Source organism: Colobus angolensis, unplaced genomic scaffold (assembly GCF_000951035.1).
Source record: "Colobus angolensis palliatus isolate OR3802 unplaced genomic scaffold, Cang.pa_1.0 Scaffold88, whole genome shotgun sequence".
In the NCBI taxonomy this organism is placed as follows: Eukaryota; Metazoa; Chordata; class Mammalia; order Primates; family Cercopithecidae; genus Colobus; species Colobus angolensis.
Window position 1 is genome coordinate 4,619,144 of NW_012122709.1, and position 15,081 is coordinate 4,634,224.

At 53.8% G+C, this 15,081-nt stretch overlaps 2 protein-coding genes across 12 annotated transcripts; both read right to left on the reverse strand.

Moving 5' to 3' along the window:
* Positions 1 to 1,113: 1,113 nt before the first annotated feature.
* On the reverse strand, positions 1,114 to 4,036 carry CMTM5 (CKLF-like MARVEL transmembrane domain containing 5). Of its 10 annotated transcripts, none has more exons than XM_011930832.1 (5): positions 3,473 to 4,036; positions 2,385 to 2,537; positions 1,764 to 1,856; positions 1,504 to 1,588; positions 1,114 to 1,412 (listed from the first exon to the last, which is right to left on the reverse strand). In XM_011930832.1, exons 1-5 carry the CDS (start codon positions 3,596 to 3,598, stop codon positions 1,399 to 1,401), a joined length of 471 nt encoding a protein of 156 aa, XP_011786222.1. In that variant the 5' UTR covers positions 3,599 to 4,036; the 3' UTR covers positions 1,114 to 1,398. The 10 variants fall into 10 exon arrangements, with proteins under 10 accessions (XP_011786222.1, XP_011786226.1, XP_011786229.1 ...); XM_011930836.1 differs by having other exon boundaries at positions 2,385 to 2,423; positions 3,473 to 3,786; XM_011930839.1 differs by lacking the exon at positions 2,385 to 2,537.
* A 412-nt stretch (positions 4,037 to 4,448) lies between these two features.
* Positions 4,449 to 8,046, reverse strand: IL25 (interleukin 25). 2 transcript variants are annotated; one of them, XM_011930843.1, is made up of 3 exons: positions 7,888 to 8,046; positions 7,468 to 7,688; positions 4,449 to 5,224 (listed from the first exon to the last, which is right to left on the reverse strand). In XM_011930843.1, exons 1-3 carry the CDS (start codon positions 7,894 to 7,896, stop codon positions 4,969 to 4,971), a joined length of 486 nt encoding a protein of 161 aa, XP_011786233.1. In that variant the 5' UTR covers positions 7,897 to 8,046; the 3' UTR covers positions 4,449 to 4,968. The 2 variants fall into 2 exon arrangements, with proteins under 2 accessions (XP_011786233.1, XP_011786232.1); XM_011930842.1 differs by having other exon boundaries at positions 7,468 to 8,000.
* Between the last annotated feature and the right edge of the window lie 7,035 nt (positions 8,047 to 15,081).

A 15,081-nucleotide genomic window follows, 5' to 3' on the forward strand; every position in this document is an offset into this window, starting at 1 on the left:
CACCAAGGAAGCAGAGCACAGTGACCAGAGTTCAAGATCCAGGGTTCAGGCAGGACTTGGGAGCTGGGGCCTGCAGCTGGAAGGAGCGCTCCCGAAGAAAGATTGTATCTCAGGGCAGGAACACACATGCATCAGGGAGAGGAGATAGCACGTCAGCTGGGATGGAACTGCTGAGCCAGGCCATGCTGGGCTCCTTGGGCTGGGCAGGAACGTCTGGCTGCATGTCCGTCTGTCTCAGCCCAGCGTGGCTGACTCCCGGGCTGCAGCAGTGTCTGCTCCAAACTCCCCCGAGCCTTCCCATAGCGTTCACCATGGGGATGCCTTGACCAGCTTGTCTCTTTCCCAGCCTTTGAGTGCTCAAGGGCAGGCCCCCCTGTCACCTCTGAGGCTCTGGCACCCAGCACAGGGTCTGTGCATGGGAGATGCTCAGGAAATGTGTGCTGAGGAGCTGGCAAGCTGGGAAGGTGGACCCACAGTGGAGGGACGAGTTGGCCGTTCTTTTCTGAGCTACAAGGAGGCTCAGTACAGTATCCAGAACACTCGCTTAGGTGTCAGAAGAGCTGCGTTCTGGCCCTAGCTCTGTCACAAATGAGTTCACCTCCCCTAGCTGGGCCTGTTTTATCTTATGTGAAATGAGGGCATTGCACCAGCTGATATCCACAGGCTCTCCCAGCATTCACATTCTGGGAAATCTCTCCCTTCTCTGATGCCTCAGGCTGCCCTCTCCCTGCGTCCCGTGGGCCAAGTCTTCCCCACACCACGAGGGGGAGCTCTGCACACACCCCAGGCGAGTGCCTCGCCTCCAGCCCACTAACCTATGGGAACAGGTGTGGTGGTGGGTACATGCTCCCTTGAGGAAGGCTGTGCCTTCTCAGACACAGAACTCCAGATGCCCAGCCACCAGGCACACCACAAAGTGGCCATGCACACAGAGGTGTAGTGTAGAAGTTTTGTGTTGGGAGATGTCTTCAGCTTCTTCTGGCTAGCCCCCACATCCTCACTGTTCAGACACGGTCCCAGAGACAGACCATGACCTGCTCCCGCAACATTCCCATGAATACTCCTTGGCGTTCCTGACCTGCCTCATTTCTGGGGAAGAAAGAGACTTGCCAGTAGAATTTGAATATTTTAATTTGGGAATGACTTAGGGGCCCAGATTCCTCCCCACCACCCTCCCTCCCCCCATAAGTTCCCCTCCTCTGGCCAGAGCTTCACCAGGAGCCAGATCCCGGAGCACCAGGCTCCACAGATAAGTCCCCAGGGACGTCTCAGGCTGGACATCTCTGGAAGTCTGGGGTGGGGTTTGGCGGGCTGGGGGTTAGTGAATCCCAAGGAGACGTGTCTGGGCTCCACTGTCCCCTCTGGCTGGCTGGGCCTAGGAGCCAGGTAGCCCCAGAGTCACTGCTGGTCCCCTGTGAGGATGGAGCCAGGTAAGGAACCACGTCAGGATGAGTAGCTAGGGTTGGGAAGGGCATCTCCTCTCCACAGAGCACGGGCACTCACCCTGGATGGCCCCGGGTGCCATCTCAGTCCGGTAGATCTTGAGGGCATCATAGGCAAAGACGGAAACCAGGATGATGCCAAAAACCTGTGGGAGTGCAAGTGGGGATGGCAAAACAGAGGCTATCTGGCCATTGGGTTAAGGTATAGGGCGAGGTGCAAGCCAGAACCCCAAGCCCTGGCTGTGGCTTCTGACACAGAAAGTGTGCAAGCACCAGCCTGAGCTCTTGAAGGGCTGAGGAGTCCTGCAGGGCTGAACTCACAAAAGCAGCAATGGCAGCTCCATCCCGGGAGGTCACAGCTGCAAAGGAGACCACCAGGAAGATGATGATGGCACTGACACAGCGCAGGAAGTCCTGGGGGCCAGGGGTGCAGGGTTAACAGGACCTCAGAAGGCAGGGGGCGTTGCTCTGAGGTTTTCCAGGCTAGCCAGCAGCCCGAACCTGAGGGATTCTGAACCCCTCCATGGGATACCCCTCACACAATATGAAGCACATTCAAGAGACAGAGGGCTCACACTGCTACCCAGGGAGTGGAAGCAGATGAACCAGAGCAACCAGGACCAGAAGCCAGGTGCTAGAGCTGGAGCCCAGGTGACAGCAGCTGGAGTCCACCAGCCAGGGGGCTCAGGCCAGGCCAGGGCTGGGGCTGGACCTTTGCTGAGTGGGAGAGCAGATCTAGCGGATGTGGTCCTCCTGATTGCCCACGGCCCTGCAGCTGTGAAATCAATGTGAGTCAAAGCACACCTTTGAGCGCAGGGCATAGCATGGGGCAAAGCCCAGCTGAAATGTGGAAATGGAAAGAAGCTCGGGGAGGAAAGGAAAACACACCATTTAGAGGAGAAGGAAGGGCCCCAAACTGGGCTGGGGGTCAAGGTTCCTCACCAGACAGGGCCAGTTAAGCCGGTCGAAGTGCTGGTAGTACTGGGTGGCATAGAGGAAGAGGAAGGCAAGTGTGATGAAGAACTCCAGCAGCGCCGCGGCCATGTAGGCAGAGATGGAGGCCGTGAAGCAGATGAAGATGATGAGGGTCAGGGCCTGCAGTACCGAGCATGTGAAACATGCCAGGAAGGGGACACAGGCAGGGGCCAGGGCTTTGCCTTCCCCTCCTTGGAAGCTCCCCTAGGCTGGCACCTACCACCTATCCTTGGAGGGAAGGAAGGACTCTGGCACATCTCCCTATTCCCTGGTGTTAGGAACCACCGTTGCAGGGCATTTGCCCATCAAGGGCAGTCTCCAGCCTCCCACTCTGTTCCCAGCAACCCCAGCAGTCTGGCCAAGTCATACAGCTCCCAGGAGCACTATCCCACAGTAATTCACGGGTACAGTGTGAATACCAGCCCCTGGAGTTGTGCCCACAGAGACCCGACTCCACAGGGACCAAGAGGCGCCCCCTGCCCCATAATGCTTTCCCCACCCCTTGATGCATTTGATTCCATGCCAAGAGAGAAGGCAGATGCTGCATAGTGGACTCTGGGGACCCCTTTAGCTCTGATGACCTAGGGTGGCATACATGCAGAGGCCTTAAGTCTACACTGTGGTCTTGCTAAGAAGGGGGAAGATCCTTTCCTGAGAAGAGATGTTTCTGGGCAGCAGACCACAGATAAAGTGCAGCTGCAGGAAGTCTGCCCTTTTTGATAGTTAGACTTCTTGGACATGCTGAGAAGTGGCCATGTTAGAGGCTGTCATTGCCCCGTCCCATCCCTATGTCTCATGCTCCCTCAATGTCCCAAAAAGTCATCCTGTCTAACTGCAGTCCTTCCTGCTGCAACTGAAACCTGCTGTAAATGCCTCCAGGTGCAGAGGCAGCAAGAAGACAGAGTAGGAGATGAAGGGGCAGCTGGGGGCAGGAGAGGTGTCCAGAGGGCCTGGGGAGGGAGGCTACTGAAGGGCAAGTTGGGGGCTGGCATAAGGCTGGCCAGGAACCGGGGGTCAGGGAAATGGAGGCACCAGGTTGGGGAGGCAGCTGTTACCAGCTCGGTTTCCAGCAGGATGCCTTTGTGGGAGGTGAAGAAGGCCTTGTCCACTGCGAAGCCCTGGAGCTCTGCAACTACCCCCTCCTCAGGGGGCCGGTCCCGGCGATCCCGAGCACTGAGCATCTTCGTGGGGCCCACCAACACAGCCCCTACTGCCAAAAGCCCAGCAAGAGAAACAGAAATCTGGCAGGATGGGGAAACAGGAGCAAGAAGGCACTTCGAGAAACCTGAAAGTGAAGCAGGAGGCTTGCCCACAGGGTCCCGCGAGAGAAGGCAGCCACTGGGGACCTTGCCCAGATGGGCCTTCACCCAGCTGCCCAGAGTGCCTCTGCTGCTGCCCGCACCAGCCCCCTAGAGACCCATGGGGAGGGGCAGAGAGGGAGGAGGCTCTAATCCCTCCCCTTGCTTAGAGCCCAACCCAGCCTGGAATAGAGACGGGAGGGAAGAGGAGGAGGTCCGAAAAGAAACTGGGAGGAGCTGGGATGTGAGTAGAGGAACAGGGGCAGGACTGGGAGCCCCCAGGGACCTAAGCCTGAAGACATTTGTGTCCCCCTTCCCTAAATTTAACCCTCTTCTTTGGCTGGTCGTTTCTCCCATTTCCTTTTAGGGAGGGTGTGAGCTGGAGCCCAGGCCAGGCAGCACCCCCAGGACCAAGCTGCAGCAGCCAGGACTGGAGGACAAAGGCGGATTGTTGGGGGACAAGGGGGCGCTGTGTGCCTGCTGCAATGCCTCAATGGACCTCTGTCTCTCCAGCATGCTGGGAGCGCAGCCTGGCCCCCACCCTGGTGTTCGGGGTGGGCCAGGGAGACAGAGATGGGAGAGGATGGGAGGGTGCAGCAGAAACTCTGGAGGGCAGAGAGAGCTGGCAGGGTGGACAGAGGTGAGGGCCGATGGTGGAAAGGAGAAGGGACAGGCTGGGAGACGGCGAGGTGTTCAGGCACCACGGATGCCAAAAACAGATTAGGCCATTTTAAAATAAAGATATTTATTTGGATAAATCTCTATACATTCAATAACAGCTTCCTCCTCAGAATCATCCATGTCAAAAGACCAGTAACTACACCAGAATGCACCCAAAGTAGATGCTTACTGAGTGATGAGTAAACAAGCAAGCAAATAAAATGAGGGGCTCTTTCTTCTCCAGCAAGGGGAAAATATCTAGAAAGTGCCTGTGCTGGGCCAGGGTAGCAGGGGATGGGAAGAGAGGAAGAGACAGGAGTGGTGGCCTCCAGAAATGGGCAGAACTTTGAAAACCTTTCCTGAGAGAAAATGACAGGACACCAGCTTCCAGTGGCCCTAAGCAGCAGCTGCTCTTTTCAAAATGTGCAGAAGTGCCGGTTTCCCCCAAAGCCCCCCATCCTGTCCCAGGATCTTGCTGCTCCAGACGGCACTTCACAGGGGCCAAGCATCTGGGCATCCTGGCTCTTCGTGGCAAGTGGTTGTACACCTGGCTCCAGGTTTCCCAAAAAGGCACCAGCCTCCAGCAGGTCCGGCTAGCCCATCACCCGGGGCCGCACACACACACAAGCCAAGGAAACACGGTACAGCCTGCGCTCCAGGCAGTAGCCCTTGTGGGTGCCCTTCTTGCCATGGCACGGCCGCCGGTAGAAGACAGTCTGGTTGTGGTAGAGCAGCTCCGAGTTGCCCCGGGGGTCCATGTGGGAGCCTGTCTGTAGGCTGACGCAGTGCGGGCACAGGCAACGGGCGTGGTACAGGTCCTGGGGGAGCCGGTTCAAGTCTCTGTCCAACCTGTGGGGGCAGCACTTGTCAGGCCCTGGAAAGATGGGCCAGAAACAGAGAGGGTGGGGTGGCGTGGGAGTGCCAGAGGAAGGAAATGGTCCGTCTGGGGCCTTGGCCTCTTGTCTCAGTTCTGCACCCACTTGCTGTGTAACTTTGAACAAGTCACCTCCTTCCTCTATTAATTTTTCCCCACTGTAAATGAGGGTAGCAGGTGACAGAGTACTTTCCAACTGGTCCTGGGACCCTGAGGGAGGCAGCGGAGGGTGAGCAGGCTCCTGCCGTAGCCTGCATTGACTAGCACTGCTTCTATCTGGCTCAGCATGAGGTTTCTTACTGTAATGATTACACTTTAGATTTTTGTTTGTTTGCTTGTTTTTGTTGTTGTTTGTTTGTTTGTTTGTTTGTTTGTTTGTTTTTGACAGAGTACCCAGGCTGGAGTGCAGTGGCACAATCTTGGCTCCACATCCTGGGTTCAAGCAACCTCCACATCCTGGGTTCAAGCGATTCTCCTGCTGCCCTCCACCATACCCAGCTACTTTTCATATTTTTAGTAGAGATGGGGTTTCACGATGTTGGCCATGGTTGGCCAGGCTGGTCTTGAACTCCTGACCTTAGGTAATCCACCCACCTGGACCTCCCAAAGTGCTATGATTACAGGCATGAGCCACCAGGCCGGACTTTAGGCGGTGTTTCTATTATTATTATTAGAGCATTATTGCAAAAGTAAAAACCACTCTGACATCCAAGTATAAAAGAGTATAAAGAGTGAAAGCTAATAGTCTCTGCCTACCAGTCCCACTCCCGAGAAGCTATCCTCAACTATTTCCTGCACATTCTTCCAGACGCTGTACAAGCTTATATTATAAGCATACTTGAGAGTGCATGGAAAGACTTCTTTACTTACTCTGAAAGGATTTCATGGCAAAAAAATAAAAAAAGAAAAATGAAAAACCCTGAAAAGTAGATGTCCCACAGGTCTGCGACTCCGTTAGTCTGGCAGGTGACAGTCCCCAGTTTGTAGGACTATTCCCCACACAGACAAGCACTGGCAAATGGGTTTAGCTAGCACACCACTTCCTAAAGTGGGTTCCCTAATAAATCCCCTGCACCTGTTGGGTGCTTAAATGAATTTGGGAAACACTCGTTTAATGGTTTACTTTCTACAGACTTCTTGCAGACTTTACAGATGACAGTATGAATCTCCAAGGGGTAAGAAATAGAGCAGTCTTTCCTAAGTTTACCTGGCATGACTTTTTTCTGAGAAGCAGCTCATGGGACGAGCGTTGCACAGAACACACTTTGGGGAAAGCCACCTGAGTGGTTCACAGACTCCCAGCAAGGGGTCTGGAAGACAGCTGAGTTAACCTCTGGCACCCAGCCTCCCCTAAGAGGCTCCCGTGCCATCTGATTTGGCCCAGGACTCAGTCGGCTTCTGAGACCGCTCCAAAGCATCATGACCTGTAGTATCCACACTAGATCCAATCTCAGTTAAATCTGACCCCCTCCCCAACACTGAACTTCTCCATCCACCCCAAAGCCAATACTAAGACAGAACTAGAAGGAAGAAGTGAAATCATATGTCTGGAATCCCTAATACCCTAGTTTTTAATATTTTGCTTCATTTTTCTTATTTCAGCCCTTCCTAATAGTTTTCATATCATGGCACAAATAGAGAATTATAATATTTATGTGGCACACTGAGTGAAAGAATACAGTAACCATGATCATGATCAAAGATATCAAGTCCACAGCTCCAGCCAGCCAGCTGCCCCTAAAAGTTGAGGGTTTCACTCCCTTAGTATGCTTATAACTAACCCATTCATGGCCCAGGCAGTATCATTTGGTATTGGGATGCTTCATGCCTGTATCATGCTATTATTCCCTAATATTTTACCCAGAAAAACATGGGCCATTATAGAGATTTTTTTAAAAGAAAAGGAGAGAACCAACATAAATACAGACTTTTACATACATTATATTTCATTTGATTTGTACATTAGCCTATGGGGCATTACATCATTTTACAGGTGAAAAAAAATCCTGAGTTTTGAAAACTTGAATTGACTCAGGATCATCCAATGAGCGTCAGAACTCGGACTCGAATACGGATCTTGTCTAATTCCCAAACCTTTACAGCCCCTCCAAGATCAAAATGGAGAAGTAAGCTGGAACTGCCCTGGTCCCTCACATGTACCCTGACCAGCACACACAGGGGAGCACGTGCAGGCATTCGGGAGGGGCAGCAGACTCACTCATATCTCCAGGGGGAGATGGCCCTGCTGTTGAGGGGCCCATCTTCACTGGCCCTACAGGATACTGGGTGGTAGCTGGGGCTAGCTGGCCTTAGGGAAGGCACAGGCACAGTGCTCCACCTCAGCAACTCCTCAGACAGGTCCTGCCCTTGGCTGGGGCAGCAGCTGGGCCAGTGGCTGTAGGTGTGGGTTCCCATGACCATTGCCAAGAATGCAACCACCTGTAGGAAAAGGCTAATGAGAGAACTGTTCTCACCTAATCTGGGTTGCCCCCTCATCTGCACCTCCCCCTGGGATCCCAGTTTCTCACTCCACCTAGCCCCCTGGCCCAAACCTGGCAGCTTAGCCTCCCTCCACCCTCAGCAGCATCTCTGCTCCTCTCCCTCTCAGCACAGCCCTCAAGCAGCCCTCTGCACTGACCTGGTACATGCTGGGCACTGCGCACTCAGTCAGGTGGAGCACTGGCTGACAGGCCTCGTGGAAGCAGGTTGACTGGAGCAGGTTAGGAGTCCTGATTTTATTTTCAGCAAGCCTGTTTTGTTTATTCAAATTTATTTCCACTATCTTTTTAGGGAGTGACTTGAGATTAAAAAACAAAACAAAACAAAAAAACTCTGAAAGTATTTCCAAAGGCTGCTTAAAATGCGATACTCATGGAAGTTGTGATGACCATCATTACATGCCTGGTAGCTGATTGGGTAAACTTTGCTCTTTGAACTTTTCTAGCTGTGGGGTCAAAGCAATAGCGGTCTGCTGTTCTGTGTTCTTGTGAACTGGCACTAGCAGAATTTCCCTGGTTGGTTTGGTAGCCAAAATTAGGAAATGTCTTGTGGCCTCCCTTCAAGAGGCCTCATTTCCATGATCCATTCTGCTCCCATCCAGGGTCTGGTTTCACCATGCCCCTCTTCTCAGGTGTCCTCCTGATCGTCCACCTTCATGATTATTTCCTTTCCCTTAGATAACCTTTGACTCCTATCCCCTTTGTTCTATGACCTCTTCCACATTTTCGATGACCCCAAAATTCTATGACCCCCATCATCTATGACTTCTCCCCCATTGTCCATGACCTGCTCCCTAACTCCCCCTTGCCCTCGCCAGTCACTGCCCCGCCCTGGGGATACAAGCCTACCCTCACAGGGCTGCCGGAAGGCCCTGACTTCCTGAGTTTGTTGGCTGGATGGGCAAGGTCTGATGGAAGAAGCTGTGGGTGAGTGTTCCCATTGCACAAATGAGAAGGTGAAGCAAGGAAGAGGAGGGAAACTGAAACAGCCTCACCTAAGACCCAACAGGAAGGAGGTCTCAGTTCCAGGGACCAACCTGCTCTCATTCACAGAGCCGTGGGGACCAAGCCTATGACAGGGCCAGCTACTGCTTTCAGGCCATGAAGTGAGCCCACTCAGCCTCAGCAGGCCCAGAAACATGGGCCACTGTCAGCCAGGAGGGAGTATGTGTGCCCTAGAAAGGCTTAGAGTTGAACTTGACCACAAAGACACAGGTCAGCTGGCTCCAGGCTGCTTGAGAGACACTGTACTGAGAGTGGGCCAGCCCGTCCTTCCCCCCAGGTCCTTCTCTTAATGCTTGCCTATTGGCCTGCCTCATCCCCCACACCCACCCAACATACCCATACACAGACATTGTCCCTAGAATGATGTGGCTTGATTTGCATGTGCTTTCCCTTAGAAAATACTCCTCTAGTAACCAAGGACTCAGGAAATAAACAAAGGGAACCAGGAATAACTTAAACTGCAAAGTGAGGAGGAATCTTTCCAATGCATTAGGGCAAAGCAGCCCCAAAAGAGACAAGTGATGAGGTCAGAGGGCGATCTGGAAAATTGGGAGAACCTGCTCTGCTCTGGTGAGTCTTGGGGCACCTGGAACTGTGGGATGGGGGGCTCTTAGAAGAAGCAGGTGGTGGCTGGGAGAGCTGGGGCACTCAGGAAGATTCATGAGGCCAGTATCATGGCCCTACTCTCACTGCCTCACCCTCTGCCCCCAGTACTTGCAGACATCCTCTCCCTTCCATATCCTGCTGGCCTTAGCTCCTGTGCACTTACATGTGCCAGGCATGGTGCTAAGCCCTGGGTATGCATCATCTCATTTTATCCTTACAATGAAACCATGACATGGAAACTATTATCCCCATATTACAGATGAGGAAACTGAGGCCCAAGGAAATTTAGAAACTTACCCAAGATCACAAAGAAAGAGGCTGAGCTGGTTTCCCATTCCAGCTCTGACCAATTCCACATCTAACCTCGCATGGAAGTGCCACACCATGCCTACCCCCAGCTGGCTGTGAATGGAAGGGGAGCCCCACAGTGAATGCTTTCCTACTCACCTGGGCTTGGGTTGGGACAAGTTTCAACAACACCTGCTGAGGGCCACAGGGTGTGTCTGCCTGCTTAGGCATCCAGCCCTGCTGTTGGGATTCACTGCACTAGCTCCCTTTCCTAGCCTTTGGTCTGGCAGACATGGCCTCAAGTTGGCTTCTGGTGCTCCTGGGAAAACCTCAATCCCAAAACAGACTCTTAGGAGGCAGTGCTGTTTCAGAAGAGCTGGATTCCTATGGATCTCACTCTCACCAATCAGAACCTCAGGGCTAAGAAGATAGTAGAACTGGAGTTGGCTCAGATCTCCTATCTTGACCCCTGCCCAGGAGGGGATGTTCAAATGAGCCAGAAGTGATCCCAGCTACCTGTTTCACTTGCTGACACTGCAGGGAGGACCCAGCCTAGGAACGTCGCCCCTCAGAAGAGTCCTTTGGGGTGTCCCCTTAGGACAGAGGGATAACCCCTCCAGGAAAGGTTGGCTTTTCCCATCCCCATGATGACCAGGACTTACCTGAGAACCTGTGCTCTGAGCCACATACCCCCACCCCACCCCACTTGCTCACCCTCTGTCCTTATCTCAGTAGCAGCTTTGTGGGACTCCTTAGGGTGACTCCCTGTCATGAGAAACATTTTCCAGTGGGGTTTCCTCCTGAGGTGACTAGTTTTGGAATCCCTGAGTCACTTCAGGTTCCAGGGAACCCTTGGGGGTGTGAGGATAGGCGGGTGACAATAGGGAGAAGGCTGGAGGCAGGGAACAAAGGAAAGTCTGCATGTCACATGACATCAAGGTCCCCTCCCAACACGTCTTCACCTGCCTAGGCCTGACCTGGCAGCTGAAGAGACCTTCCTGGGTCTCTGTCCCTGTGGCCCTGAGGAAAGAGAGAAGCACCTGCCAGGAAAGGCAGGGAAGATGTGGTGGAATACACTTCCCAATCTTGGCTTGGAAAGGCTCTTGGAGCTTGCAGAACATGAGAATATGTCTTCCCTGCCCCTTCTCAGGAAGATATGCAAGTCTCCACCTGCTGCCTTGAAGTCTTGGCCCTGCCAATGACCAGCTCTGGACCTTGGGCCTTCTCTCTGCTCCTCCCTCTTCAATTGTAGAAGTGGATGGGTTTCGGTGGGCGGAGATTGGGGGGAACATTAACCTGGACGGCCACAAAGGTGCCAACCAGCTTAGCTGCTCCAGAGCTCAGCTCCTGAAATAGTGCTGAATCCACAGGACTCATCAGGGCCTATCGAAGCTCATCGGCACTCACTGTACGTGAAGCTAGGGCACTGAACGTCAAAATGGTGAGATACTTCTGCACCTGCTGGTAAGTAGAAGCTTCCCTCAGCCTTGGGACATCACCTTACCATACCTCCCTACGATCCAGCAACTAAAGGTTGAACACCTGGCACAGATGGAGGCCCCCAGAACAGTGCTCCCACTTTCTGATTGGTAATGGTTTAGCTACAAAAATGTCTAGGCTCAGGAGCAGCCTTCAAGGAGAACTCAGTCTAGACCCTGGGAGACACATGGAGAATCAGAGTTAGCAGAACAAGGAACCCAACAAACCCATGTCTTTAGCCCAGGGCTGGAGCCCGGCTTACTCAGCTTTGTCCTATGGTCATGGCTGCCTTCGTTCACTCATCCACTCACCTAATATTTATTGTGCACCTACTGTGTTCCAAGCACTATTCTAACTGCTAGAAATGCAGAGGCGGACAGGCCAGACAAGGTCCCTGCCTCATGAAGCTTGCGTTTTAGGAGAAGAGAGATGACAAACAAGGAAACAAGATAATTTATGATAATAATAAGTGCTATGAAGAAAATGAAACAGCATTATGAGATAGGGAGTTACTGGGGGTGGGAGAGAGGAAGGCGGGGCAACTTTAAGTTGGAAAGCCAGGAAAGGCCTTTCTGAGGATGCAGGATTTGACCTGATGACGGAAAGGGTCTGGGGGAAGTGGTTTAGGCAGAGAGGGCAGGACATGCAGAGTCCTAGAGGTGGAAAACAGCATGGCATATTTGAGAAACAGAAAGGACAGTGTAGATGATGAACAAGAGATAAGGAGGAGAGATGAGATGAGGTGAAAGAGGTAGGCAGGGAGCAGATCACATAGGGTCCTCCAGGCTACCACGGAGCATTTGGATTTTATTCTGGGGTCAGCGGGAAGGTATTGACTGGATTCAAGCATGAGCTACATGATATATTTCTTAAGGACAGGCACCATGTCCTTGACATGCTAGTGCCACCACAGGGCCACCATCAAATAACAATAATAGTAGTTGCCTTTGTCCAAAATTTGTACCTCATGGGCCAGATACTGTTCTTGGAATTCTCTTAATCCTCATAACAAGTAAATGCTGAAAGTTTGATTAACACTCCTACTTTACAGACAAGGAACCAGAGGCTCCAGGAAGTCACAGAACTTGCCAAGGTAACGAGCCAGTGTTGGAACCAGAATTAGAACCCAGGCAATCTGGGTGCTATGGGTCCAAAGAGAGGAAGACTGAAGAATTGGTGAGCACCCAAGAAGTTTTGGGTAGCAGGAGAAACAAGGAGAGGTCCAGGAAGTCTTGGGGTCAGTTGAGGAAAAACCAGCTCATTGGACCTGCAGGGAAGGGGAAAGAATGGGAGAAAAGACTAGGACCCAGGAAGCCAGATGGAAGGGTTCCTTCCTTTCTTCTCCCTGAATATGGCAAGGGCAAACCTTGAAGACCCGCTGCTTGAGGCTGCCACCCACCCAGGGTCTCAGTTACCTGCCAAGTCTGGGTTTTCTCCCACCTCATCTGCCCTCAACAACGAACACGTTCAGCTTTCAGGAAAGCACAAGTCAGAGGGAAAGCCAAGGTAAAGAGGAAAAGCCACGGAAGAAAAGCACTGTGCCTGGCAATCTACATAAGCATACTCCTCACCAAAGTCACTGCCACAGAGGAGGAACTGAGACTCAGATGCCCTATAACTGGACCAAGGTCACACAGCTAGTTAAGTAGGATTAACTAGCTGTGTGACTGACTGGCTACATTCCACACCTGGGTATTCCAGAAGCAGTCTTATTTCCCACTGGTCTGCCCTCTGCTGTCCCTCTTCTACCCTTCCCCGGGCAGGGAAGCTGGCTGCCCATCTCCTAAGCCACCACCTTGCCTGGTCCTAGCAGCTTCCTTCCTGCTTAGCCTTTTCTGGCCTCCATCTATTTCCCCTCATGCCAGTCAAGGCATTCATCTTTGAAGACAGGGTTTCCTGACCACCTCCACCTTGGACCCCAATTTGCCTTGGCAGTCCCCTGGGCAGAGATCACACCAAGTCACTCCCCAGCAGCTGGATATCTGTGTGCCTGGCAGCCAGGTGCCCCAGGGCTGGGGTCTGGAAGAGGTTGGAAAATCTTCCCTAGTGGCCACCTCCAACCTAACTGGAGCTGGGAAGCAGGAGATCTCCCTGGAAATTTAAAAGTTCCTCTGCCATCCTAGTGGAGTTGGAATCTATTCAGGAGTCTTCCATCACAGAGAGCCAGCCTAGAGCCAACAGAGTTCATCCCCATCCACATGTTTATCCCAGAATCTCTCCCTATTCCACCCCATAGGCTCCACCACACCCTTCATGCAGAGGTTTCTTCACAGGTGCTCAGGCAATAGAGTGGGGAAGGAGCTGGGGCAGGTGTCCTGACCACACTGTCCTAGGAAATGCCTAGATGTGTGGGCCTGTGGAATATTGAGGCGGGCTTATCTGTTCAGGTCCTCAAGTTCACCAAAGGCCTTATGTTACATTTCTGATCTTATCTCCAAATAAGGTTATGCACATACATACAATAAGGTTACATATGTGTTTGAAGGGTTAATTTGTTCAATGTAAACATCCAAAATATACCACAGCTTTCAACCCTGTTTATCATCTTGCTTTTTAAATACTAGGAACCTCAAAAATGCAAGAAGGTAGGCTTCACTCAAGCTTGAGAGGCCCTGATGTGTGTGTCCCAAAGGAAAGGTCCAGGGAAGCAGCACAGACTAAGGAGTTACCCCAGGGCAGAGGAGCTGTGGGGGGTTAGGAGCACCGTCCTTGCAGTAGAAACTCCTGGCGGGGCTAGATCCCAGCTTCTCTGAAAGAGTTCTAGCAACTTTTGTGCCAGCGGTCCCCAGTCCTCTCCCCATAGCAGCAAGGGTGAGCCAGGCTGAAGAGGCCGACAGGCCCAGACTGGCAGAGGAGTGTAAGAGGCCGCACAACCTGCCCGCCTGCAGCTCTAGGGCCAGACGCCCTGCTTCATGTTCTGTCACCAGGGCCAGAATCCATGTCCAGCGCCAGACTCCCGCCCTGTGCCCCGGAAGAACGGCCCAGAGAACCCCGCTGCCCTGCAGGGGAGGCGCCGAGGATTGGAGAGGCTCTGCTAAGGGCCCCCCTGGGCTGGAGGCGCGCGCTCCCTCCCTTGGGAAAGACAGATGTGGGGCTAATGAAAGGGAGGCCGAGAGGCGCGGGGCCGGCAGGGGAGACGGGGGCGTGGCGGGGAAAGGAAAGCTCCAGGAGAAAGCCGACCGGACCACCGCGAGCGAGGCCTGCAGCGGAGTCCAGAGGAGGAAGGCGCCGGGGACTGGGGCAGGGCCAGGGCGGGAACGGGTGGGGGAGGGGTACCACAGGCAGTTGGACCCCAGGGTCCTGAGCTGAAACTCAACACCCGCCTTTGGAAGAATCGTCCCCCTTTCTCCTCCGCCCCTTCCCTTCCCCTCCCCTTTCCCCTCCCTCCTTTCTCTTAATCCCCAGGACTGAGCCCCGCGCCGGAGAGGAGAGGGCCTGAGGGGAGGAGAAAGGAACAGCACTGAGACGGGCCAGGAGCCCAGGAAGGGGAGGGAAGGGCAGCCGCGGGCCAGGGGTGAGCCTGGGGGCCACGCGCGACCCCTGGAGCCTTCGCAGCCCTCTCAGTGTCCCCACCCCCAGCCCAGGCGAGTCCGCAGGACCCGGGACCCTGCTCCTCCTTTGCCTTCTCTTTGCTCCTTCTTTTGCTTTGTGGCCTTTCTTTCCCTTCCCAGAGACACCTGGGAGCTGCCCCCAAGCTGTGGGGCGCGCCGCGGGGTCCTGCCAAGGGTGCCTGTGAGAGGGGGCGGCGGGGCCGGCGCCGGGTGCCAGGGGCCGAGGGTGGGAGCAGGAGCTCGTGGCCTTGCGCCCTGGAGCCGAGGACTGGAAGGGGGCTGGGCCCCTCTGCTGCCTGGGCGCGGGCAGCGCGTCGGGAAGGCCGTCCCGCCTGTTCCAGTGGTGCCTGTGTGCTGGTTGCTGCTGCTCGGGGTGAGGCGCCGTGGCGGCGACCTCAGACCCCT